The following is a 27,050-nucleotide window of genomic DNA, read 5'->3' on the forward strand; positions in this document are numbered from 1 at the left end:
CCGCGTTGCAGATCTCGTTCCACTGTTGCGTGCAGAGAGCGCGGCAGTGATCTTCGATCGCTCGGTTCAGCTCCGCCACCTTCTTTCTCAGTCTGCGGTTAAGCCGATGTTTCTTCCAGCGATTGAATATCGACTGTTTGGCTTCGATGAGATGCGCAAGCCTGCTGTCTTCTTTGTCGATCTCCGCGCCCGTTTCAATTTCTTTGATCGCGTCGCGTACGCTCTTGATGATTTCGGCCGTCCACGAGTCGATGTCTTCGATCTCGTCGTCACCGTCGCTATTCTGGATTCTGGCGTCTCGAAAGGCATCCCAGTCTATCCATCTGTGTGTTTTGATGCTGGTGTCGTTGTGTTCCGGTATGCCGATTTCCACGATGGTGTGGTCGCTGCCTAGGTCGGTCCCCGTGTTTCTCCAGGTGATCGCGCCCCAGATGTCGTTCTTGACGAACGTGAGGTCCGGAGTGGTGTCCCGGGACACGAAGTTACCAATTCTCATCGGATGTGTCGGGTCCGTGATGAGGGTGAAGTCGAGTTCTGTGGCGTCTTGGTACAGGTCGCGGCCCTTTGCTGTGTACTTGTTGCAGCCCCAGGCAGGGTTCATCGCGTTGAAGTCTCCGCCGCACGCGATCAGCGTGTTGCGGCCCGCTGCGGTGCTGGCTCTGTGCAGTAATGTCTTGAATCTCTGTTTTCTCTGCGATGGGTTGCTGTAGACGTTGAGCAGAAATATGCTTTCTTTCCTCTTCTTGCCCGGGGTTATTTCGGTGAGTGTGTAATCGATCTTGAAATTGATTTGCAGCTCGTGTTCCACGAACCTGAGTCCCTTCCTGACCAGGGTGCACAGGCCTCTGCCGTCGGGCGGTCCCTTGTGCACTCTAGCCGGGGAGGGACGGTGCGTTGGTTAGTGTTGCTTGTAGTAGTATAACGTCCGGCTGGCGCGCGGCATGTACGATGTGTTGTTGGATGACTGCCTTCTTCCTTCCGAAGCCGCGACAGTTCCACTGCCACGCGGTTACACCTGCTGCTGCTGGTGTTGCGTTGGCGGCCATGATTGCGTTGGCGTGTACGGGGCTCCCTGGTTGGGTGGATGTTGCGCGAAGAGGGGCGCAAACGTCGGGTGGCTTACCATCGGCTGTAGGGTCCTTTCGATGTAGGCGAATCTGTTCGTGTTCTTAGCTTGGTAGGTCTCCATTGTTTGTTTCAATGCTGTCACTGCTGCGACGTTTGTCGTGATTAGCTGTTCGAGTTTGGTGAATGTCGCTTAGAATTTCGCTTCGAGGCTGTCGATGCGATCAATTTCTGTTTGCGTGCGCGTGACCTCGATGGCTCGCTTCTTCGGTGCCGGTTCCTCTATGGCTTTCTCCTGGATGTTCGTTGTCGTTTCCTCGGTCTTGCTTGCGCTTGGCGTGGGTCTCTGCAGAGGCTCGTTGTTGCATAGTAGCAACTGACGGATCTCGGCGATCTCTTTCGTGAGGTTGTTCATGGTCACTCGCAACGCCGCGTTTTCTTGTCTTAGGATCTCATTTGCCTCCCGCACCTTGTTCATAGCTTCTTTCGTCGTGGCTTCGGTGATTTTCTGCGCGTTCCTTATATTGTTTCCTTTCGCTGCGTCGACCCAGCTCACTCGCTCACGTGATGGTGACGTTTTCCTGCTGAGGCTTCTCTTGCAGCAGCTGCTGTCTCTGGATTTGGGAGCGTGGTTTTCCGATGGGGTCCTTGACTTTCGCGCATCTGGCGGCTTGTCGAGTGGCGGGAAATCGCTCTCCGACAGCAGCTGGCGTTCGGCCTGTCGGCGCTCCCGTTGTCGCTTGCGCACTACGTAGGGGATTTTGTATTTCGCCTTGCACGTTCGGTCTCCGATCGGGTGTTCGTCTCCGCACAACTTACATTTTGGGGTACAGCGATGGTCTTCTGTAGGGTTCGCGAGTCCGCAGGCCAGGCACGTCTTGATTGTAGGGGTCGGACACACGTCCTTGCGGTGTCCCACTCGGCCGCACTGCTGGCAGACGTCGATCTGTTTCTTGTAGAGGCGGCACGGTATCAGGGTGACTCCGTATCGGATGAAGTTCGGTACCTTGGGTCCCTGGAACACCACAATCGCAGTGGTCGTGCTTCCAATCCTTTTTGCGGCCACTGCTAGTGGGTTCCTCTCGTTGACGATGTTTCTATCTAGCTCGTCGGCGCTCGCGTCGATGGGGATGCCTCTGATGACGCCCTTTACGGTGTCGTGAGGTGCCGTGCGATATGCGCTGACCTCGTAGGGTTTGCCTTGAATAGATATTTCCTGGATTTTAGCGTACTTTGCCGCGTTGTCTTCGTTCGGTGTGCTGACGACCATGATGTTCTGTTGCGTGTTGGGGCATATGGTGTCCGCGGCGCTTTCCTCGCTCGTGATCTTGGCCGCAGCGAGTATGGCCGCAGCGACGGTGGTGGTGCCGATCTTGACGATGTCCAGTCCCCCTCTGGGTCTGACAACTATCTTGCTTTCTTCTAGTGGCATGGCTGGCATGCGTGCGGCCTTGATGGCCGAGGCTCTGACGTTTTTGTAGAATTTTGACCTCGTGCTTGTTGACTCCCGCCGTGTCCGTCGGGCTTGCCGCTGGCGGGGGTCCGCTGGCGCAGCCTCGACATGCGTTCCCCCGCGAGCGTCCATCCGGCGTCGCTGTGGTATTCCTCGGGTGATATCTCTATTCCTTGAACTTGAACGCACATGTGATTGTCCACGATCATTGTTGTTTGAGAGGGCGCCTCCATCTCGGAGCTGACGAGCGGCAGTCGCCAGGATGTACGGTAGGCCGCTGTCGGTGCGACGGTGTTGGGCCTAGTGTCCGCGGAACACGCCTAAGCCAAGCAATACTTCGCACGGCGGCAGTAGAAGTAGTCACGAAATGTGGCAAAAAAAAAAAAACGCACCTCTGGGGTCAGCTGGTATCGGTCGATGCCGCTCGCCTTCACGGACACATTGGTGCAAGCAAAACTTTGGTTCGAGGTAATTAGCACTGCGCAATTGCTAGCAATCACGGAGCCGATGATGATGATGATGAAGCCTCAGTTACTGGCACAAACCCACTGAGGGAGATAGGCCACGAATCGGGTGGTAATATGATTCAATAAATAAAATAAAATATATCTGACTAGGGACGAGCGCTTCTTCGTCGTCTTCCTCCCCCATGCGTTGAAGAGCGGCACATACCCAGTGCTTTCAAGCCGCAGCTCGATAAAGCGCCTTGCTGCTGTGTTTGAGGTACCCGTGTGACGTAGGTTGAGTTACACTCAGCACTGGAGAAATGGTAAAGGTTCGGCTTTTTTATTGAAGAGCTCGGGAAAGACAGCCAGACCAAGATGGTCGCAGAGCAAAAACTGCGGGATGTAGCCAAAGAATTCTAATCGCATTACTATATCCGGCGCGATAACGAGTGATCAATTCAGCAGCCAGCAGTACTAGACCCAACACGGGGTTGGGGGTTGGGTAGGCAAAGAAAGCTTCGCTTTAAAGCTACAAGACATAGCTCACGTTCAAGAGCATATAGACAAGAACTTGCGTCTCTTGAGGTGGAAGCCATATTTTGTACAGGAATTGGAAGAACGAATGGACGCGATAAAGAGATAGGGCGACAGTGCTCAGCTTGTTATTTCGCATGTGTGTTGCCGGCGTTCACTCTTCGTACCTTTCTTGTCACTAGCTCCTTGATTAATCCGCAGCTCCTGTGCAGTGCGCGCCAACAGGTGGCGACTAGGGTCGAAATTAGGTGCACCCGCTCTAAACGGGGGTGCCTGAGTCAAAAAATGTGGTGTATGCTCAGCCATCACCTATTTTTGCTTTGTAGTCAAACAACATCGATTGTAGTTACTTTCTTCTGAGATGCAAGCTACTATAGTAGTTGGATTTTTGCCTGTGCTTATCGTCGATTGTGACACCGCTACTCATTGCAGAGACGCATATGCTAAGCGCAAATGTTCCAAGATGTGAGCCGTGTTAAAGCGTCTGTTTTATGATTTGTTGAAATTTCAATTTATTTAAGCAAGTATATATTTCTTATATGAGTGAAATGGAGTCTATAGCCGAAAGGGGACTGCTTCCAGCCTCTCCATTTACCCGCATGTCCTCCCTTTCTTGTAAAATGACCTTAGTCTTCGCTGTGTTTGTGTGACATCTGGATTCGTCCTGCGCTTTACGATGTGTCTCCTATGGCCGACGACACGTGTAGGGAACAGCTTTAACATTTCTGTAATTAGATCGCAAGAATGAGACAAACGTGCATTTGTGTGTGTTTTATGTTCGCACTATAACGACAGCAATGAGTATGTTTAGCCATTTAGTCCAACAGATTTGCTGTGAATTTACGGGGCAGCTTCTTCGAGTTGCACCATGTAATTGTACGGATTGTATCTTGGAGCAACGAGCAACACAGGCGCTCTTGGCCTCCGTCAGGGACATTTGCCTCTATCAGACACTGTAATTACTTGTTACTGTGTGCGGATTTAGGGATCCGTCCTTTCATATAAAAAATAAAGTGGGTTTTACGTGCCGAAACCACGATATGATTATGAGGCACGCCGTAGTTGGGGGCTTCGGATAAATTTGACTTCCTGCGGTATTTTAACTCGCACCGAATGCACGGCACACGCGCACATTTAGCATTGCACCCACATCGAAATAAGGCAGGCGCGGCCTGTATGTGATCTCGCGATCTCGTGCTATTAGATTTGTCGGACGTTCCCACCGCTGTCAAACAGATGTAAGAGTCGTCGGACGATCTCGCCGCTGCCACCATTTGAAGGAGTTGACGGTCGTAGAGAGGAACTCGGTGAACAGGATTTATTTACATATTAACATTTTGAACAAGACATACATCGACAGTCTAGCGTGACTCCCAAATGGAGCACGCGAGACGACGCATACAGCAAACAGCTTACGAGCGCACAGCTCACTAGTACATTTCTAGCAACGACAACGAGCACTCAGCTCACGACGACAAGCACACAACGAGCACGCTCTAGCAGCCGACAATCGCTGCTTATAAGCTCTCGCCCCCCCCCCCTTGATTACAAGCGAACGGAAACGTTCGCCCAGTCATCGTTCGACGTCGCCATTCGACGTCACCGAAGATGACCCGCCCTTTTGGAGGAGGTGGGCTCACATACTCGTGTTGCACACACACACAGGTGTAAAGGTCCGGAGCCGACGTCAGAGGGCTTCGTAGAACTCTGCTCCGTCAAGGGTGGCGCTGCCGAGTACCACATTCCTGAGCTGACCCCGCGCCACGTGGCTGCCGGTTATCCGCAGTTCTCTGAAGTGCGCCCGGCCCGGACCTCGTCACGAACAAGGCTCTCAAGAACCTCGATGACGGCTCGATTGAAAAGCTCGCAAAATACTACAAGTGCTGGAGAGCGGGCGCGCTGCCAAAGCTGTGGAAGGCAGCCAAGACCATCCTGATCCCCAAGCCGGGGAAGCCGCCGGACACGGATAACCTCCGGCCCATCTCGCTCACGTCCTGCGTGGGCAAGGTGCTGGAGCACGTCCTGCTCTACAGGTGGCAAGACTACCTGGAACGAGAAGGGCTGTACCCGGCCACTTTGATCGGCTTCAGACAGCACGTCAGCACGCAGGACGCGATGCTGCAGCTCAAATACCAAATCATCGGTGATGGCGGCAGCGCCCGCGACAACAAAGCAATCCTAGGGCTGGACCTGCAGAGCGCCTTCGATAAGGTGAAACACTCGGCGATTCTGTCCCAAGTCTCCAAGCTCAACATGGGCGAAAGATCCTACAACTATATCAAGGACTTCCTCACGGACAGGACCGTCGAGCTACGAGCAGGCGACCTACAGACTCAAGAGAAGAAGCTCGGGAGCACCGGCACACCGCAGGGATGGGTCATTTCGCCGATGCTGTTCAACCTGGTAATGATCGGAGTGGCCGAGAAGCTCGGGCACATCGAAGACGTCAGGCACACCATCTACGTGGACGATATCACGCTATGGGTGACCGGTGGCAGCGACGCCCACATCGAAGGTGCGCTGCAAGCCGCTGTCGACGCAATAGAAGACCAGCTGGAAGGCACCGGACTGAGATGTTCGCCGAGCAAATCGGAGCTTCTCATACTCCCACCTACCAAAAACAGCAGAAGCAAGACCAGACAACGCGAAAACGAAAAAATCAGAATCGTCACCAAATCCGGCAACGTGATCCCTGAGGTCGGCAAAATTAGGATCCTAGGCATGGTCATCGAAAAGCACGGAAGAAACGGCGAAACTATACCCGTCTCAGGGTAAAAGCAGCCAACGCGATTCGACTCCTAAAACGAGTCACTTCCCGAAAGGCTGGCATGAGAGAGGAGAGCCTACTTAGGCTCGTCCAATCCTTCGTCATCAGCCACGTCGCGTACGTTGCGGCCTACCACAGATGGCTGCAACACGAACGAAACAAAATCAACGTGCTCATCAGAAGAGCGTACAAGACGGCGCTGGGCCTGTTCGAGTCCACGAGCACGAACCGCTTGTTACAACTCGGATTACACAATACGCTCGAAGAAATAGCCGAAGCGCAACGGACTTCTCAACTGGAGCGGCTGTCCATGACCAAAGCCGGGAGGAAGATACTGGACGATCTGGGAATTAGGTGCTCGAACGAGGTGGAGATGAAGCTCCCCGTCCCCGAAGAGGTCCGACGCCAGACCAGAATCGACCCCATACCGAAGAACATGAATCCCGAGTTCAACAAGGGAAGAAGAGCGGCGAGGGCCAAGGCTCTCATTGACCAGCATGCCAACGACGAACACGCGTGGTACGTGGACGCGGCCGAATACCAACGGAACGCCTTCGCAGCGGTCGTCACAGAGGCGTCAACCGGCGCCACGAGGACGGCAGCGAGCGTGAGAAGCGCCGGAACGGAACAAGCGGAGGAGGTAGCCATCGCCCTGGCCATCGCCGACGCAGACTGCCACACGGTGCTGAGCGACTCAAGACAGGCGGTGCGAAACTTCGCCAAAGGCCAAATCTGCAGGGAGGCTTAGCACGTACTGCGAGCGGTCAAACTAAAGGAACGAAAAGTACGACTCAAGTGGTTCCCGGCGCACGCGGGCGACGCATCGGGACGCAATGAGAACCAAAATGAGACGGCACACGCCGCGGCGCGAGCGCTAACCAACCGCGCCCCGGCGACAGACCGTCCGACGTGGTTCGGAACCAAGGACCGCATGACAGATTACAGTGAAATCACGAAGGCCTACCGCCTGGCTCGCAGGACTCTCCCACCCCCGCACCCGAGACTGAGTCGAGCGGAGGCGGTAGTATTGAGACAGCTCCTGACCGGATCGCTACCGAGCCCGAAACTGATGAATCGTATGTACCCCGAGACATATTCGACAGATATGTGCAGAGTCTGCCGGAAGGAGACTGCAGACTACACGCACGTTTTGTGGGACTGCGTCAAATATCCAGAAGATTCAAAATCAAGAACACTCCCACCGCGGCTCGAGGCAGCCGCGAAGAGCTATGACCGAGACGATCAGCTCTGGGCCGTCCAGCAGGTCCTCGAGGCGCTCGAAAGGCAGGGACCCAGCGAGCCGGCAACGGCGAGCGGAGACCCGCGCCGAGTAACGGCGACTTCGATGATGACGTAGGCCTTCGTCGGGGCGCGCGCGCGCCCAACTGCAGGCATAAATAATGTTGTCTCCAATCCAATCCAATCTGAAGTGCGCCCCGTCTGGTTGGATTGGAACACGTGCAGCGGGCTGAAATAGCTGTCATTATTCAAAAGACTAGCGCAAAATAGCAGGGACAAAGACAGAGAAGACGACAGGACGAGCGCAGGACAGCTTTCTGCCTTGAACGCGCTGAAATAGCTGGCACGTTGTCACTCCGTACGGCCATTCCTAACAGTGCTTAGCAGCGCAATGTCATTTCATACGTCACCCGCATCATCTGGAGTAGCATGCTAGGCGCATGGTCAGGCAGACATTTGCAGCATCCATTGAATAATCTTTCTACCTGTAGCCTGGCACAATGTTATTTTGGAGTTTTAAAATTGAGTATTGGTGTCCTCCGCGAAACATTCTTGCACCGCGGCTCGCACTTTTCAGGCGCTAATAAGACTGAGACGTGCTTCTTGAAGTCACATGTCTACGTTTCCACAGCTTCTCTGATAAGGCACGTGTAAGATGGCAACCTTAGGAAATAATATACTATTTAGAATCTGCTATCTTCTGTTGCCACCTCTGCCCCCCTCTCCCTGGTAGCATGGCCCAGGCAACAGTAGGTCAGCGTGCTTTAAGCCGTGACGTCAAGATGGAATCCGGGAGCCCATACATTTCAAAAGTAGAGGACAATGCCGACCTTCAGCTCCCCCCAATCACCTCTTTTTTTTTTTTAAACCACGGTTTTCAAAGGCACTCTACTTTTACGCGTGACGTCATGGCTCAAAAGGAACGGAACTCTTATCAAGCACGTGTTGATCACATGCAAAATGTGCATGTCATGCTATGCTATGCAGCTAGCAAGAGGGCGCCTAAGTGGTGTGTCGCTGTTGTCTGAGAAATCGGATGCTGACGCCACAATTGCGCTGGTGCTGTTTTGTCACGGAAGGCTCGAAGCGAACTGCAATATTAGTGGCAAACCGAGCCTGCCGACAGGCTGTGGTGATCAGTGTTAGGCTTAACTTTGCTTTAGTCGTGATTGTAGTTGAAAAGCGTGCCTGTGGCTATTAACAAGCGATTCTGCACACGCGTAAGTGGCGTTTTTACTTTCTGCGATGAAGCTCCGCAATATAAGTAAAGAAATGGCGTTGAAAGTGGGCCGAAGATAAAGTCGTGAGCGAGGGAACTTTCTACAAATGCCTCCTAGCTTTAGAGACAGACCTGCTACTTTGGCCGTTATTTCATTCTTTGAATGACTGCAAAAGCAAGAGCACTAAAAATATTACTAGTATCTAAATGTATTGTATAATTACGAATGAATTTTTTTCTTCCGCTAAAATTACGTGGTCTGGTAAGTGCGTTGTGCACATAGCTGAACGGCGTCGCGATTAAGATTGTTTGGGTTTCGAAATTTCCATGAATGTAACTTAGCGGTAATTTAAGTGCTACGTTACGGCACTGTTGCGGCTGTTTTTGTCTTGTGTAACATGCTCGTGCTGAAGAGAAGCGAATTATGCTGTAGCGGACGCAGGTGGCGATGGCGAAGCGAGCCAAGCAAGCCCATTTCTCGGATTCCGAGCATTCTGAAAGTGATGGATCATCGTCGAACTCGAGCGAGCGGAAGCCATTGTCAAAAGAAAGCAGCGGAGCAAAACTTGCCATGAAAAAGCAACCGAAGATGATTGACACGATAATCGACGCAGTGGATAACGTTGGTGAGTACACACCCTTCTGCTCGTCGTGTTGCCGCCGTCGCGTAGTTATAGCTAAGCGTTTGTTCTGAGGCTACCTTCTAACCTGCGCTTGCTTACACCGCAGTCTTGCGCTGATGTCACTTATGTCGGCGGTAAAACTTCCGTGTTGGTCGCACCTACACGGGAGGTTCTGTGCATTCGGTGAATGCATAAGACGCACCCTGTTTCGCTGTAGAATACCGCTGCCCACGCCCCCATATCTTCAAGCATAAATGGTGCCACCGAATAGCACGTTCTAGAAAGCAAAAACAAGTTCCACCTGTGGAAATGAAGACCAGTAAAGAACGTATTCACATATGCATATATGAGCAAGGACAATGGTACGGCTAGGTTATTTTGCAAGTTCCATCAAGTAGTTTCATTTGGCCACTTTAACCCCATTTGAAACCTGAGTTACGCTGGACCACGTTTTGTAAGCGCTAATGGTGAAAGCACCATTAAGGCGTTCACTGCGTCACTTCGGCTGTGACTGCGCGCTTCGCCTCTGTTCGCCTGCACTGTACCGGCTTGTCTGCTTTATGCCGAACAGCTCTGTACGTAACCGAATCTGCCTATAAAAGCGTGTTACACTTACAACAATAAGTGACGCATTGGTGACCGACAAAAAGCGGTCGTGCAGCGTAACCTCGACTCCACTCAACAGTGGAATAATGGATGGCGGCATCATTTTTTTTTATGTAGCGGGACAAGTTGGGCAGCAGGCTTCTTGACAACTTCGTTATCAGAAAGTGCATCTCAACGGAGGGGCGAACCACGCTCGCAGTTCATCCGGCTGCTATAAAATGGATTTTGTTGTCACGCTGGTTAGGCTGCCCCGTCGTCGCTCGCTCGTTGTTCTGTCCTGTTAGATTAACCTGTGTGTTGAGCTGACAGACTTAATGAGGCGTTTTTACAGCGGAGCTGTTATACGCTAGGTTCTGGTGGTTTGTGTGCGTAAGCAAGAAAGATAGCGGCCACCCGAGAGCTAAAAGAGATCAAGCAAAACCGTATCGCCAGCTATATGTCCCAGCTGCGTTTAATCGCGAGAAGTGTAAAAAGGCGTTGTGCTAAAAGCTATCGTAATAAAAGTAAAACCGGAGTAGACACTGCTTGGTATGGTTTGCGTTATGACGTCACGGCCTCTATAGGCAGACTACGTAACCTTATCTCAGTTCCCTTCTACCCGTGCAACAATGGGTAGGCCACGTGCGGGGAGGAATGCGAAAGAACAGCGCGCCTATGAAGAACACCGTCGTGAACAGAAGCGGGAATGTGCGCGGCGACGGCGGGCGGCACGTAATCGGACGAAGATTGTGCAGCAAACGCCAAGCCTATGCACCTTTGGTTGGATCGCCCCTACCGACTCCACTTCCATCGTAATTGGAGGTGATTTCAACATAGACGTGTCTCGACCAGACGGAAAATGGTTCGTGGCGTTTCTCTTGGAAAGGTTCGGCATTCAATGTTACACAAACATCAGTGTGCACACAACGCGCCATCAGTGCGGTATATATACCTCGCATTGGCCGAGAACCCTTCCAGTGTCGCCACAGAGCCACTGGCCGTATATCATAGCGGTCATAAAGCGATAGTCGCCTTGGTGACCAAATAATAAATCTAAAAAACAAACATACAAAAGAAAGTTAAAAATTAAAAAAAGCAATGAGTATGCAATTTTATAAAACAAAAAGTGAAAAAACGAAATTGACTGGTATGTTATTTTCAATCAAGATGTTTATCATCAGCCTATTTTATGTACACTGCCGGACGAAGGCCTCTCCCTGCGATCTCCAATTACCCATGTCCTGCGCCAACAGATTCCAGCTAGCGCCTGCGAATTTCTTAATTTCATCACCCCACCTCGTATTCAGCCGTCCATATATTATTTATCACCATATACACAGCTCCGCTGGTCATGCACCTTCATAGTGGAATGGCTCAGATTTTTTGTTTGTTTGTTGACTTGTGTTGCCACGCGGCATAATGTCGCATGAAATTACACAAGGTATTTGGTCTATTGTCTTTAAACAGGTAAGACTGCGTGCAGCGAACAACTCTCCACAGATGAGTTCCTCGGTGAGGCGAAAATACTTTGCCGCTAATAACACGTTTCAGAAGATTGACGAAAAATCTCTTTAAAACTTCAGGGGCGGTTCTTTAAATCGCAAACTTGAACCGCCACATTTTAATGCACCCCAATTTTTTTTACAAATTTTGAAATTTGCACCTAATTCGACAAACCGAATTTGAACGCTCAATTCACGCAATATCGAAACCGAGCGCGCCGGGAGGGCAGAAAAGGCAGCCCCGCTAACGTATCAGACGGAAACGCCCCGTGACAGAAAGCGCGAAATGAACTAATCCATGACTGAATCTTGTGGCCAGTCGCGGCCGATACTGAGACGGCACGTTTTGCCTGACAAAACACGCCATGAGCAGTTTGTGTGAACGGAACGAAAATAAAAGCGAAAACAATTTTTTTTTTCAGCGGTACGAAAACTTAACCGAAACGTTGTTTTGTTTTGGAGTGAAACTGAAGTATTCTTTATAGGTTCTCGGTTCAAGGGGAAAGTCGGTAATCAGACACAACCGACGTCAAGCAACGTCAGTGCAAGCGCGTTCCTCAGGCACGGATAATGCGAGCGATAGGCGGTCGAGCGTTCCTCAAATCTAAGCCTGCCGCTCGTTGCACTAGCAGATCGGCATCCCAGCGAAACCCAGGGCTTGCGCATTGAAGAGCTTATTGTTTCGGCTTCTGCGAGGACAACGCTTTGTTTCCGAAGTTTTATCGTTCGTTTAATGTTCGCTCAAGTTTGTTTTATCGGAACGGCGGTCGCTCATTTCGGAGAGTACACTCGATAACGGGGTGTTTCTGAGACCATGCTCAGTACCTTGTCTCAAAGCACTGAGCATGATCTCAGAATTCGTAATTCACTTATTGGGAAAAATAAATGCTATGTTTTATTGTACTTAGCTTCGAAAATTTTTGCATGCGAACCAAGACCGCTAGGAACTATTATGGATCATTTTTTTTTCGTTCCGGAGTAGAACCGGAGCGGAACTTTTTTCAGTGGAACGAAACTAAAACCAGAACGAAAAACATTTCGTTCCGACACCCTGGCCATGACCTACGGGGGACTAAATCCGGCGAGTAGGGATGGTGTTCCAGCGCAGTTATCGAATTGGCTCGTGTACCGTGCATTGGGTGCACGTTAAATAACCCCAGATGGTTAAAATTAACCCGGAGACCCCGAATCCCCGAAAATTAATTCGAATCAGGCCTAACGAAATGCCTCGAATGCCATAAAGTGAAATTTTGTGCAACAAAATATCTTTAATCGCCTATAATTCAATACTCTGTTGCTCCCGACGTAAACCCGCGCACTTGCCTGACGGCCGAAGCGCACGACAACATGGCGTGCTCTAGCGCCGCGGCCAAGACCACCGCGGTACACAGTTGGCAAGCAACAGTTCCTAGAATAACTCGGCAAGGGGACCCTTCGTCGTTTTCTCATGTTTCAGTTGGAATCGCTGCATATTTATTAGTTTGATCCTGCTCTCAATGCGAAAACTGCTTGGCTCAGTGGCTGTGGCGTCTAGCAGCTAAGCATCAGGTCGGGGTTCTATTGTCGGCAGCAGCGACCGCATTACGACGAGGAAGCAATGAAAAAAATGCTAGTGTATTTGATTATAGGTGCACGTTGACGAGCCCTCCCACTATGGTGTCCCTCATTGCCCACTGTTCAGTTTTCTGACCTGAAATCCTATAATTTCATTTTAATTACTTTATTAAACATCATATTTCGCACTGCCATAGCACATTTTTTACATGCAGTGCGACACATTGTTTACCGAAGTAAAGGCTCACCATGCACCAAAAACAGCAATCGAACGGCATTTCGTATCCTTAAAACAGAAGTGCAACTCAACGGAATTTCACACTGACGCATCAAAAACAAAAAGCTGTTTTTGCTGCTACAGTAGGACCGGAGTTTTCTGGTGCCCACAGGTCACGCGAGCATATATACAACCGAAGCATACGCTACAAGTATAGATTTATTATTATTATTATTTGTTTTGAACACATATACACAGTTAACAGGAAATGGAAAGCGAGGAGCAGGCTGGCAACTGCCACCAGAAGGGGCACAACGCCTGCCTACTCTTCTGAAGGGAGGTGACAGTAACACAGAAATGGAAGATAGGAAGGAGGGGAGGAAAGAGGAAAGGAAGAGCAACAACACAGTACACTACGCACGTTGTTCTGCCGAGTTTCGACTCTGCAACCGGAATTAAAGTGACGCCGCGTCGAACAGTTTCCACAATTATCAACCACATCCATGGCTAGTTCGCTATGCGGCTAATTGTGCTCTCCACGATGAGACGCCAAGTATAGCTGCACGCAATCACCGTTTCACCGGCCACCTCCCGTCTTCGAAGGAAGAAGCGTTAGGGCACAGTACTGATCACACACAGTAGGGCCGGTCACTGAAGGACACGCTACTACAGAATGTTAATGTTGAATGTTCACGCTACAAACGTGAACCTAAGTTAACTCTAGAAAGGTTAGTAGGGCGCGATGGGCCTGATCACGTTTAGATGCACAACCATTGGGGTATAAACATTCCTCGAGTGTCGCCCACCGCAGGCCAAGGAGATGGTAGTTTCTCACTAGCGACATGCGCTGCGCACTGAAAGCGGGACACTCAAATATAAGGTGCTGAAGTGTCTCGTAGCAGCCACAAGACGTACACAATGGACTTTCCACACGCCCTTGTCTGTGAAACATACCAGAAAAACACATACCAAACTCATTTGTGTTCAGTGACTGCCTGAGCGTTGCGCGAGCGTACAATGTGAAACACCCACTCAATAAACTCACGCGGAAACTCTTCTGGTAGCGGTCTAAGTATGCGTAAGCATTGTGCCACTTGCTCATCTCCACGCAGGCTTGTGTTATCAATGTTATGGAACTTGATCCGACCAGTATAAACCCTTATCAATCCTCATCGGTCGTTCGCTTATGTTCTATAGCGAACTTGATAAGGCAGGTTTAATTAATATATACTTCATTACGGCAGTCGAACCCACCACCATTAGTGTTAGTTAAGGTGAAGTAAATTAGCCACAGTTTATTAAAGCACTAAGGCACTCCCCCGCAGGGGCGTCTGCGTTAGCAGGCGTTTGGTGTGTTGCGACACCACGTACCCGAGCACACGAGGGTTGGCCCCTCCCGCGTGTAGCCGTGCGCGGCTTAGCCGTGTCTGGGGAAAGGGGGCTCCTGGGGGTTGAGCCGATGCAGGGTGTTTGGACCTTTGAGGCCCTCCGGTGGAGGAACACACCCCTTTGGCCTCTGCTTCACATAGCCGGCACCTCCAGAATGACCCACCTGGGGGAAATCGGCAGTCGCCTTTTCCTTTGCTTGCCTCTCTCTCCTCAAATCTTCGTCTTTATCTCTCATTTTTTGACCGTTCCTGTCTTCTTCTCCCTTCCATTTACTTCCTTTCTCCAAGGCCAAGGGCTAACCTTGTGTGGCTATCGTACCTCGGGTACACCATATTTGGTTATAGTGACGGCGTACGACTGGCGTCGTGCAGACTTGTACACAAGTTCTGCCGCGTCCCCGTGTTGGGCTCCGTGGTGGGTGGTCGGCACTGTTGTCGAACATACACATTTTTCTCATGCCAGCACAAGCCTCTGTTCTCTGATCGGCGTCTGAAAAGATGCCGCACCGAAGCAACGTTAGTTTTCTTTTCGGAGCAATGCTCCATCATTTCCCAAGTTCTATGTACTGCACAGCGAAAACAACGTACCAGTAAGAAAGCTCTCTCCATTACTAGTGGCCAAGTGTCTAAAAGAAAACAATCGGACCTACATAGAAAGCCTCAAAAATTTCTAGCGGTGACCTCCTCCTAGAACTAAATGACAAAGAACAAGCGCAAAAGCTCACAGAACTTACCAGTATTGGTAACGCAACAGTGACAATTTCACCGCACAGAACATTAAATACAAGCAGGGGTGTAATATCAGAGGAAGATTTTATTGGCTTAAGCGACGAAGAACTGCTGGAAGGTTTCCAGGAACAAAATGTCACCAAAGTCCAAAGAATTGTCATCCGCAGGAACGACCAAGAAATCCCCACAAAACATGTAATACTCACCTTCGGAACGAGTGTGATGCCTACCTCGCTGGATGCAGGTTATGTAAAGGTAAATGTTAGACCATAAATTCTGAACCCCAGACGATGTTTCAAATGCCAATGGTTTGGACATGCTTCGTGTGCATGTCGAGGACGAACAACTTGTGCTAAATGCAGCTCCAACGATCACCAAACTGACAATTGCACCTCTTCCCCACTTTGTGTTAACTGCAAGGGAGACCATCCAGCTTATTTGCGGTCCTGCCCTTGCTGGAAAAAAGAATAATTGTTGTAACTGTCAAAGAAAAAAATCTCGTTTTATGACGTCAGAAAGCGGCTAACGTATCTTCCGCGAAGAAGTTACGCCGATGTGACGCAGATGGGGGCAGCGTCACAGAGGTCTTAGGAGCCCTCCGAGACCACGCATAGTGGTCCCGCAGTGACCCCTCCCGCCCCCGTGGTGGAAGCAGCCAGCGCTGCTCCATCCTCTACAAAGGCCCTGCAGACACCAGTCCCGCAGGGCCCTAAGATCAAGCGAACTACAAGGCCCAAGACGCGTGTCTCGGCGCTAAACTCTGTCCTCCAGTGCCTCAGAGAGCGATGGAGGTCGACATAAAAACCCCGGTGTCAGACACCGAAGGACAAGCGCTTTCTCGAGCGCGGTAAGAGGGACAAAATCCCAATAACCACTAAAAATAAGAAAGCGATAACCTAAATGTTATCGCTCATTTGTATTAGCCTCTTTAAATCCATGTCACCTAACATCTCGCCTCTTGCTTTTTCCTTAGTGCCATTTCTTACCTTTCATTTTCAAAATGGTTTTTATTATGCATTGGAATTGTAGAGGGCTTTTACACAACTTAGGTGACATCAAATACATGTTAAGTAACTTCTCTCCTGTGGCCTTGTGCTTAGAAGAAACAAACTTAGGCGAAAAGCACAAACATTTTAAAAGGCTTCACTGTTGTACGGCGCGACCGTACTCAGGCGAACCGGCTTTCGGGTGGTGTAGCTATTCTACAGAGTGGCATTGCAGCTAGAGAAGTTGCCATTAATACTCACTTAGAAGCCGCTGCTGTCACGGTTTTAGCACACAAAACCATTACCATTTGTTCAATGTACATTCCACCACATTCACATTTTACTGTACGAGATCTGGAGTTACTTTTAAATCAGCTACCTAAACCTTTTTTTTAATAGCGGGTAATTTTAACGCTTATAACATATTATGGGGTAGCAAAACAGCTGACACCAGAGGACAAACACTTGAAGATTTTATCCTGACAAACGAAATATGCCTTTTAAACACTGGTGCGGCAACCTAAGCACAGGAGCTATGAGCTGTCTAGATCTGGCACTGTGCACTGCATCTCTCTTAATCGATTTTAAATGGAGTGTTATTAACAATCCTTATGGTAGTGATCATATGCCCGGCATTATTAAAGAAACATCTCCTTTCCCTACAGTACCATTAAGATAACCCCGTTGGAAACTCCATCTAGCAGACTAGCCTCTCTTCAGCGAGAAGGCCAGTCTGGATGACATATCAGATGATCAAACGATAGACGAAATGAATGAAAAGATTATTGCCTCCATACTTGCTGCAGCAGAACAGACGATCCCGCAATCCTCCGGCTTTTTAAGGAAAAACGAAAACCCTGGTGGACGAATGAATGCACACAAACTAAAAAAGCACAAAACAAAGCGTGGGGTATCTTTAGGCGATACCCAACACAATACAACCTCCTGTATTTCAAAAAAGCAAAGGCGAAAGCCAGATACACGCGTAGGCTAGCCGAAAGACAGTCTTGGCAATCGTATGTATCCTCCATCAATAGCTCAATAACATCCAAAAGAATGTGGGATCAGCTTCGTAAGTTTAGAAGCGAGTACGCTCCTTATACGATCCCCATACTCTCACCTCCAGGCACACAAACGAATTTAAAAGAACCAGCAGACATATTAGGGCAGCATTTCCATAACATATCAAGTTCAATAAACTATTCCACTAAAATTTCAAAAATATAAACAATCAACAGAAAAACAAAAGCTTCCGGCAACAGGAAGTTCCGAGAGATCATATAAAGCCCCCCTTAACACTTCCGGATACTCGCTACTGGCAAAAAAACAGCGCCAGGTCCGGACAGAGTACATTACACAATGCTCGCACACCTATCTCCAAAAGCAGTTAAGACATTGCTCCGCTTTTTCAACATAATCTGGGAAACAGAAAAAATGCCGAATGAGTGGAAAAAAGTCATTATAATTCCTTTCTTGAAAGCTGGAAAGGATCCTACAACAGCTACCAGCTACCGACCTATAGCACTCACAAGCTGTCTTGCCAAGTCCTATGAATCCATTATAAACATCAGATTGGCATACGTCCTCGAAACTGAGAACCTGCTCGATAATCATCAGTGTGGGTACAAGAAAGGCTGCTCTACAACAGATCTAGTTAGGCTAGAACACGATACATGCGGCCTTTCTACACAAGCAATACTGTCCCAGTTATTTATCTAGAAAAGGCGTACAACAAAACATGTAGGTGTGGTATTTTAAGGGACTTAGCGGATTTAGGGATCCGCGGTAGAATGCTTAAATGTCTAGCTGATTTCATGCCCGATCGAACATTCCAAGTGTGTTTAGGAACGGTGCTGTCCCGCGTATTCATTCAGGAAAACGATGTGCTTCATGGATGCGCATCAAACATTGTTTGTGGTGAAAATGAACTCTGTCAATAATGTAATTCCATCCTACGGGAGGCATTCGTTATATGTGGAGGATCTACAAATTGCGTGTCGTGCATCGAACATGGCAACCTGCGAAGGGCGAATTCAAATTACATTAAGCAAACTAACGCAGTGGACATCTGAAAACGGTTTTCGCTTAAGTGAAAAAAACCCTTACTGTTGTCTTTATACGAAAGAGGCCTGCAACCAGATCCCATCCTTAAACTACAGGAAGCCACACTACCGATAAAACAGGAACACAAGTTTCTGGGTGTTCTGTTTGATAAAAAGTTAAACGTTCTCGCGCACATAAATAGCCTTAAAATTAAAGCGAACAATGCTCTTAACATCCTCAGTCCTGTCCCGGAAGCGCTGGGGCTCTGACCTTAAATGCCTGCTACGCACCTACCGCACTTTCGTGCGTAGCATATTAGACTACGGTAGCATCATATATGGCTCAGCCAGACTATCTTACGTCCGACGACTTGACCCAGTTCATAACCTTCGACTACAACTAGCAAGTGGTGCTTACAGAAGATCGCCTGTCCAGAGCTTACATGTTGACTGTAATGAACCTTCTTTACAACAGCGCAGAGTGCTACTAACTTTTTTTTATGTACTCAGAATTCAGTCCTCACTACAACACATCTGTTTCAACATTGTCACACAGTGCAAGTCACGCTTGCACTATACAAACAAACCGAACATGATTAAGCAGCTTGTCCTGCGATATGAGGAATATGTTCGGGATTATGACATTCCTCACGAAGTGCTCCATGTTGCCAGAAAGCCACAGCGTTTGGCCCCGTGGGACGATTTTGAACAGTTATGTGACTGGACAATGACACATTTAAAGAAGACACCCCACACGAACACATTATACAAAAATTCCGCGCTCTTCAGGACTAATACCAAAATTGCATGAAATTTTACACCGATGGCTCTAAAACAAGAAATCACGGGGGTGTTGGGGCCGTAACGGAACATTGGTAAATAAGTATTCGATTACCACAACATGCCTCTGTCTACACAACCGAAGTCTACGCAATATGGACTGTAGTTAAAAAGAGCATCGCTGACAAACACGAAAACACAGTAATATACTGATTCATTAAGCACACTGAAGGCTCTACACACGAAATCCGGATGTGAACCCCTGATAGGGGATATTTTAAACATGGTAACGTTAAACAAATACGGCCGGTCAATAAGGTTTTGCTGGGTACCAAGCCATGTTGGTATACCGGGTAATGAAGCCGCGGATAGGTGTGCATCAATGGCAGCGCGCAAATACATAACACGGCGCTTCCATATCGGGATAGTATCACGGCGATTAGGAAGGCCTTGACGTCAAAATGGCAACAGGAATGAGACCATTGCTTAAGCAACAAGCTACATCTTACTAAACCCGTAATTGGTGAGTGGAAGTCGTGCACTCACCAGCAACGGTTCTATGAGGTGATCCTGTGTCGACTTCGGATAGGACACACACATTTAACACACAACTCTCTCATCCGCCCATCTGCAGTCGCTGGGATCTTCCACTCACCGTTCATGTCGTAAATGCCACAAAATGTAGCAGGAAAGGATCCAATACTCTAGTTCCCTCTACAAATCATACACCATTGAATCCATCCATGTTTCTATCTCATGAACGCACGGTCCCTTCTAAATAGGTTTGACTTTCTGAAGGGTGTTGGAATTTTAAAGGTAGCTACAACGTCTGAATGAACCAGTCATATATCATAGATGATATAGCGACTGGCGTAGATCAAGACATCTCACTTGGCACTGGACGTCATTACCTGGGCCTCACTACCCTGACTTCGCTGCGGCGGCGCTAGATGGCGCAGGCTGTCCAGAGGGAAGCAGGAAAGAACATTTCGGTTGTGTACATGCCTCATACATGACGTATTTCTGCAGTTGCAGTACGATGTGTTGACACATTACTTCAATGCTAACCGCAGTAACGTCGACATTCCTCGTGAGATGGGTTCTGCCCTATTTTTTATGTCTGACTGGCCAGTATACTTGCTCACAGAATTAACGTTGTATTGTTTCAGTACAACTCAACCACTCTACCGCTACCGTCCTGGTTATCTGCGAGCTTAGCACTGCACGGGCCTGGGTCGGCCCGAAAGCCTGGGGCCCGCGAGCCGGGCTCGGGTCAAGGAGCTTCGGGCTTGGGTCGGGCCCGGGCCTCGGTGAGGCCCGTAATAGGCCGCGTATGTTATTGGTGACTTTTGAAAACTGCCTACAATACATAGGAAAAGCTTTAGGTGGGGTGATTAGGCGTGGTTTCTCCAGGCGGGGCAGATGGCCGTCAATCGATGATGGTGACCTCTTCAGCTCGTTCTATGGCCTGCAGTTGGGTGTCCAGGCTAGAACTGTGCAGCACCGCCTCCCATGCTTCAGGTGAGGGAGAGGCCATCAGGTTAGGAGGGATCCTCCTCGCAGTCCCATATTATGTGATTCAGCGTTGCTAGTTCCCCACAGGGTCTACAGAGTGGGCTCAGCCACGGGCACAGCGAGCGATGCACAGCCTGCGCTACGTCGGAGGAGAAACGCGCTTGCCTCGTCCTCCCTCCACCTAGCGCGCGCTTACTTTGTCGCCCCCCCCACCCTATGCTCCCGCTCCAGCTATCTTTTGATCACGTGACCTCCAACATCGGGCACGCTGGAGGACGGAGCAACTATTTTGCAAATGTAGCACAGGGTTTCATATCGCACGTCAAGGCACCGGTATATAATATGATGGGTTGAATATATATTTCTTTCCATTTTACCTATTAATTCATTAGCAACAACGCCAAACCAAGTCCTGAAAAGTCAAAACTATCTCTACAAATGTCCTGTGCCGCGGATGGTATCTTCACAATTACCGAGAAGTGGACCATGCTTCTCTTACGCTCCAGAGCTAACGGGCCGAACAGGGCCGGCCGGGTCGGGCCGGGCACAAATGTTTCGGGCCCGGGCTGGGTGCACGTCAGGTTTGAAACTACCGAGTCGGGCTCGGGCGGGCCGCCACATAACACTTTCGGGCTCGGCTCGGGCCGGGCCCGGGCCTGAAAAAATGGCCCGTGCAGTGCTCTATGCGAGCTTTGCGCCTGCTAGCGTTAAGCTGCGCCAGGTGCATGCACAGAAAGGATCAGCTAGCATAGCAACGCTGTCAAGTGGCCGGGCAGATAGCGATAATGGTATCACTAGGGCTACGCTGCAGCCTGCTGTCATGGTTTGCTATCGCACGGTATCCGCGATAGCTTTTCATGAAATGCATGTTCGACGGTTGTGGAAAAACGTATATCCGTAGTTTAAACCTGCTATCGGACGACAAGATAGGCCGTCACATTTTGCAGCAACCATTAAGTGACTGAAGTTTTAAATCTGGCTCATAAAGTGTAAATTTTCAACAAAATAACTCGCCGAGATCAGAATGTATGATTTTACTGTGAATGACAGTGTGGATCACTGTAAAACAAAGAAAGTAATGCTCTCATTTCCTTGGTATTATACCTTGTTTTGTATGCAATGTGCGCTCGCTGTATACAAAATTCAATAAATTAATCCTGTACCACCCCATGTTGACAATACTTAAAATGAAGTACTTAAGCGCTTGTCTTAGTATTGTTCTGTTGTTCTCGCTATCCTGAGATATAGATCATACTAACTAGCCCGATAAGAGTGCTTGCTATGTACCTAAGTACGGCTACACTCGTCACTTTGATGACGGGAAATGGTGAGGTCAACCTGCCATGCATGCTTGTTGATTTTGAAGTCAGGATGTTTGCATTTCGGTGTCTTCATGCACTTTCTTTCCTGATTCTTGCAGATGACAGGAAAGGTGCAACTCCCATGTACATAAAGAAATTCATACTCGGTGAGCTTCCTTTCAAGATAATCGCAGTAAGCACTAGCCTGTCTGAAAGAATCTTATCAAAAGTGTAAATAAAAATTAATGGTGAGAGTTGCGAAGTTTTCGGGGTCAGTTCGGGAAATCGCCCTTCTGAGTAAAGATTCTCAGGTCCTTGGTACCTATTCTATCAGTAACAAGAGCTATTATTCATCAATACACCAGATAGAGAAAGTGTAATATTTCGAGACATTTGCGGAAACAGTTGTCGATATCCTAGCACACTGGACGCATAACAAAAAAGCGAAACCGGTCTCAAAGCGATGCACTCAAAGCTTAATCAGAGGTCCATCGGTACCTCAAGATTAGTTGGAATGCACTGGTGAACTCGTTTATTCACATTATTGCCTATAGGCGAGAGCTGCAGAGAAACTGATCTCTGGAAAGATCTGTGTTACTTAGGTGCTGTGTGGTGTGTGTCCAAACTGCGCATGCAAACGCTCTGGTATATTGTGCAATGAATGCACTCAGTGAAATTGCACCCATAAGGAAGAAACGGATAATCAAGCCAGAGAAAGCATATGAGGCATTGTTTAATTGAAATGTAGAAGTAAGGTAAAACGAAATGAAAGTGGACGAAAAAAAAAAAACTTGCCGCAGGTGGGAGCCTAACCCACATCTCCCGCATTACGCGTGCAATGCTTTCTTCGTTATTTGTGTGTGTACAATATTAGCCCTGGGAGTGTTCCAGCGCCACTCACGACCAAGGCGGCGGATGTGCTCGTCATTTTTACCGCAGGCGTCGACTGGTGAAAATGTACCCTTCGTTACAGCTTTCATTAATTTAACGGTGCTATGACGTATGGCAAAAAATTGCAAAAATTATATGCGCGTCAAGGGTGTTTTGTACGGCATCCAACACTTAATGGTATAAAGGGCTGCACAACTCAAAAGCGGCTAGGGCCAAAATGAATTTATCATGGGCTCAGACGGGCCGCACTTAAGTAGAACACGTTGCATCTTTGGCTAGCGGTAACGCAATGTGTATTTGGTGTCATCGTATTCAGGACAACTTCTGCTCTCAGACGTACAGGTGCTTGCACAGTGTACATAACGTACCAGGTTGTGCTGCGCAGTTCAGACAGTCGGACTTTTCCGATCAAACACGATCACTCCCAATGAAATATTGGTTAGACTCGGCAATCGGTATTGTTTGGTACTATTTATGTATACAGCACCTGCGTCCTCTCATCGAATTAAAATGCCTTTATCGCTACAAAACTTATACAATAGCGGCACTCTCTGCCTCTACCAGACCAACTAGAGAAAGTGCATGTATTTTTTTTTTCACTGTGCCATCACCGCAGGCGGCACGCATGTTTGGTTTGGTCGCGAAGGTATGCACACATATTCATTGGCCCACAAGGTTACCTTTATAAAGTTTGTATCATAATGCATGACCGCATATGCTCCGAAGAACCTTCGGTTTGCGAACAATTTGCTTAGTTCCTAATACTCCATTCGTGCTTTTAATAAATGACGCTTAACAATGTGTTGTGTGATGGCACTTTCCCTTGTTGGGAATATCAGGATGTGAAAGTTGTTGGTGAGGAGACTACCTTATTCGCAAACTACTTTAAGCACCCTTAAGAGCTAAATGTGTGTTTTTAGAGTTGCATCGTCCATTGCATGTATTTAGCACCCATTTTATTTAATATACCTTATGAAATGGGTGTATGCAAGAACATCACCACATTAAACAAAGAACAAACAAAAACAAACAAGAACAAACAGATGAGCGCCAGTAAGGATATTGAAAGGGTGTTCTTTAAAACCCACCCATTGCTGACCCCACAGGGTGTTCATAGGCACCTTGCGTGAAAGGTGTTCTTGAATATACTAGCATGCTCGTTACCGTTAAGACCTGTATTTGCAGCTATAGGATGTTAAAAAAGCCAAGCGTAATGTATTTTCTCTGCTGCAAGATTGGATCTGTAGCTTTGTTTCGCATGAAATGAAGCAGCTTGAGTTCTTGGACCAATTATATCTACAGATACCAATATTTCAAGAGCTACAACGTGGCTGCTGTGTGGCGCAGTGGATATCGTGTCTATAAAAACTGAAATATGGGCGAGTGAGAAACTGTCAATGGTGAGCAGTACACAAACTGACAACATAAAGAAGACTGCACAAGCGTATAGTGTCTGGCTTCCACGTCAAGTTCCTGGGTTAGAATCCACCTCCGTGCATTTCAACACACCTACGGATAAAATTTGTCATTGGACTTCATTTATATGGTAATGTTAATAAACAAATAGTAAACAGCGGAAAGTACGATGAGATTAGAAAGTTTTCCTTTCATTTCGCTCTTAGTTCGCCCAAGCAACCTTTCTGAACGGTGTTAATCAAATGGCGGAGCTTGTATGAACACCCCAAGAGTGCTCGTCTGGCAACAAACTGATTTGCATGTTATGGCTGTTAAAATGTTTAGTGTGTTCAAACATATACCCAATTTATATTCAATTCGGTCTCATAAATTGCTATTCGCACACCTATACGTTTTTGACAGTTAAAAGAATAACCTGGACATTTCAAGCACTGCCGCCTGCGCGACTATAGAATGAATTCATCAAGTTGCCAGCGGCTACGATTATTCAATTGAAGCATATTGGCAAAGCGGGTTTGATTCAATTACACATAGCAATTTTGGAAAGTATCAGTTGTTTTTGACCATTTACCGCGACGAGGTGGCTCAGTGGCTTGACGTTCTGCTTCTGAACACGAGGTCGCGGGTTTGATTAGTCGTGACGTTCGTATTCAGATGAGAATGGAAGGCAAAAATGCTCGTGTATATACACTTGGGGGACGTTAGAGAACACTACGTGGTCAAAATTAATTCGGAGCCCTTATGAGTATTCCTCATAGCCCGTGTTGCTTTAGTGCGTTAAACCCCACAAATATTTTTGCCTTTTCCCAAACGCTGTCTTGGTCCTAAAGTACACTGTGGAAGAAACGAAGGAGATTATCAACTAGGTATTTAATTGCATTTTCATTTCTCCAGGCAAGTACCCTGAAATGGATACTCAGCTTTTCAAGGCGAGATTCAAAAGGACCTTCATAAAGGCAATCGAGAACCACGTGCTGGTAAGGACAAAAGCAACGGAACACGCTGAAGGCGTGACCGGGCGGGTCAAGCTGGCGGTGAAGACGAAGCCTCGCAAAAAAATTACGTCTCCAGGTTCCTCGTCGGCAGCATTGCCTTCAGCTCCAGGGCAGTCATCGAACGCCGCAGGTAAGAAGGCTAAACGTGGCGATGTCGACGCGAAGAAAGTTGCAACCGGCGAGGCGAAGGCCAAGAAGGCTGCTCCCGGCGAGGCGAAGGCCAAGAAGGCTGCTCCCGGCGAGGCGAAGGCCAAGAAGGCTGCTCCCGGCGAGGCGAAGGCCAAGAAGGCTGCTCCCGGCGAGGCGAAGGCCAAGAAGGCTGCTCCCGGCGAGGCGAAGGCCAAGAAGGCTGCTCCCGGCGAGGCGAAGGCCAAGAAGGCTGCTCCCGGCGAGGCGAAGGCCAAGAAGGCTGCTCCCGGCGAGGCGAAGGCCAAGAAGGCTGCTCCCGGCGAGGCGAAGGCCAAGAAGGCTGCTCCCGGCGAGGCGAAGGCCAAGAAGGCTGCTCCCGGCGAGGCGAAGGCCAAGAAGGCTGCTCCCGGCGAGGCGAAGGCCAAGAAGGCTGCTCCCGGCGAGGCGAAGGCCAAGAAGGCTGCTGCCGGCGAGGCGAAGGCCAAGAAGGCTGCTGCCGGCGAGGCGAAGGTCAAGAAGGCTGCTGCCGGCGAGGCGAAGGCCAAAAAGGGCGCTGCCGGCAAGCCAAAGACCTTGAACACAATCAAGAAAACTGATGACGTAGATGAGCGCTCCAGCGAAGGCGACGACGTGGGAGAGCGCTCCAGCGAAGGCGACGACGTGGGAGAGCGCTCCAGCGAAGGCGACGACGTGGGAGAGCGCTCCGGCGAAGGCGACGACGTGGGAGAGCGTTCCGGCGAAGACGAGGAGGCGGATGAGCGTTCCGGCGAAGACGAGGAGGCGGATGAGCGTTCCGGCGAAGACGAGGAGGCGGATGAGCGTTCCGGCGAAGACGAGGAGGCGGATGAGCGCTCCGGCGAAGACGAGGAGGCGGATGAGCGCTCCGGCGAAGACGAGGAGGCGGATGAGCGCTCCGGCGAAGACGAGGAGGCGGATGAGCGCTCCGGCGAAGACGAGGAGGCGGAGATAAGTGCCAACGAAAACGAGAAACGTGCCAGCGAATGCGAGGAGGGGGAGCATAGCGCCAGCAAAAGTGGAATGAAGGATCACGCCAGCGAAAGCGACGAGGAGTCTGCCACCATCAACTCCAAAAGTAGAGACGCCGAAGCTAAACCGGTCAGAGGTGCCACTTCAAAGATGACTTCGGGGCAGCAGAAGCCTGGAAAGATAGTCAATCGCCGCAAAGCTGTGGACGATGGCGGAGAGTTAAACATCGCGGCAATTGTGTCAGAGTCCGAACCAGCACGGCCCCGTCCAAGAACAGCTCGTCGAGGAAAGAAATGAAAATCGAAACATTTAACCCCATGCTCCATACCATGTTACGCTTTTATTTGCATGTTTTTATCATTGCCTAATGACAAATTTTATGGAGTGGCGCGAAACGCTTGCTTTTGAAATCGTTTGAAGCACACCTAGCTGAATGCACATGTGGCTGGAAAATAAAAGTTCATTCGCTACCTTGTACTGAGTTTTTCTCGCTCTGGTATACATAAAGCCCCTCATAGGTTAATACATTTAATGACTGTAGCATGTATTGTTACTCGATTCGTCTACGGCGGTCTCCAAAAATAGCCACTCGAGATGGGCGCCACAACAAAATTCGTCACACATTCCTGTCGCCTAGACGGAAGTAAGCCGGCCAGCATAGCCCCTAGGAACACATGCTGGGTATTG

General features: G+C 49.1%; 1 protein-coding gene and 1 pseudogene across 3 annotated transcripts; one reads left to right on the forward strand and one right to left on the reverse strand.

Annotated features, from left to right (window-relative positions):
• Positions 1-970: 970 nt before the first annotated feature.
• LOC126546991 (uncharacterized) lies at positions 971-3,202 on the reverse strand (annotated as a pseudogene).
• A 5,335-nt stretch (positions 3,203-8,537) lies between these two features.
• LOC126546993 (uncharacterized) lies at positions 8,538-26,840 on the forward strand. Of its 3 annotated transcripts, none has more exons than XM_055062586.2 (4): positions 8,538-8,724; positions 9,157-9,349; positions 22,065-22,112; positions 25,147-26,840. In XM_055062586.2, exons 2-4 carry the CDS (start codon positions 9,172-9,174, stop codon positions 26,658-26,660), a joined length of 1,740 nt encoding a protein of 579 aa, XP_054918561.2. In that variant the 5' UTR covers positions 8,538-8,724; positions 9,157-9,171; the 3' UTR covers positions 26,661-26,840. The 3 variants fall into 3 exon arrangements, with proteins under 3 accessions (XP_054918561.2, XP_054918562.2, XP_054918563.2); XM_055062587.2 differs by having other exon boundaries at positions 9,166-9,349; XM_055062588.2 differs by lacking the exon at positions 22,065-22,112.
• The last annotated feature ends 210 nt before the right edge of the window (positions 26,841-27,050 follow it).

This window comes from Dermacentor andersoni, chromosome 1 (assembly GCF_023375885.2).
Source record: "Dermacentor andersoni chromosome 1, qqDerAnde1_hic_scaffold, whole genome shotgun sequence".
Classification (NCBI taxonomy): Eukaryota; Metazoa; Arthropoda; class Arachnida; order Ixodida; family Ixodidae; genus Dermacentor; species Dermacentor andersoni.

Bases quoted from the DNA above. Each gene is read 5' to 3' on its own strand.
- LOC126546993 (XM_055062586.2), top strand. From the start codon at position 9,172: ATGGCGAAGCGAGCCAAGCAAGCCCATTTCTCGGATTCCGAGCATTCT. The intron at 9,350-22,064 runs GTGAGTACACAC...TGATTCTTGCAG, and splicing joins CGACGCAGTGGATAACGTTG to ATGACAGGAAAGGTGCAACT. The intron at 22,113-25,146 runs GTGAGCTTCCTT...TCATTTCTCCAG, and splicing joins CATAAAGAAATTCATACTCG to GCAAGTACCCTGAAATGGAT.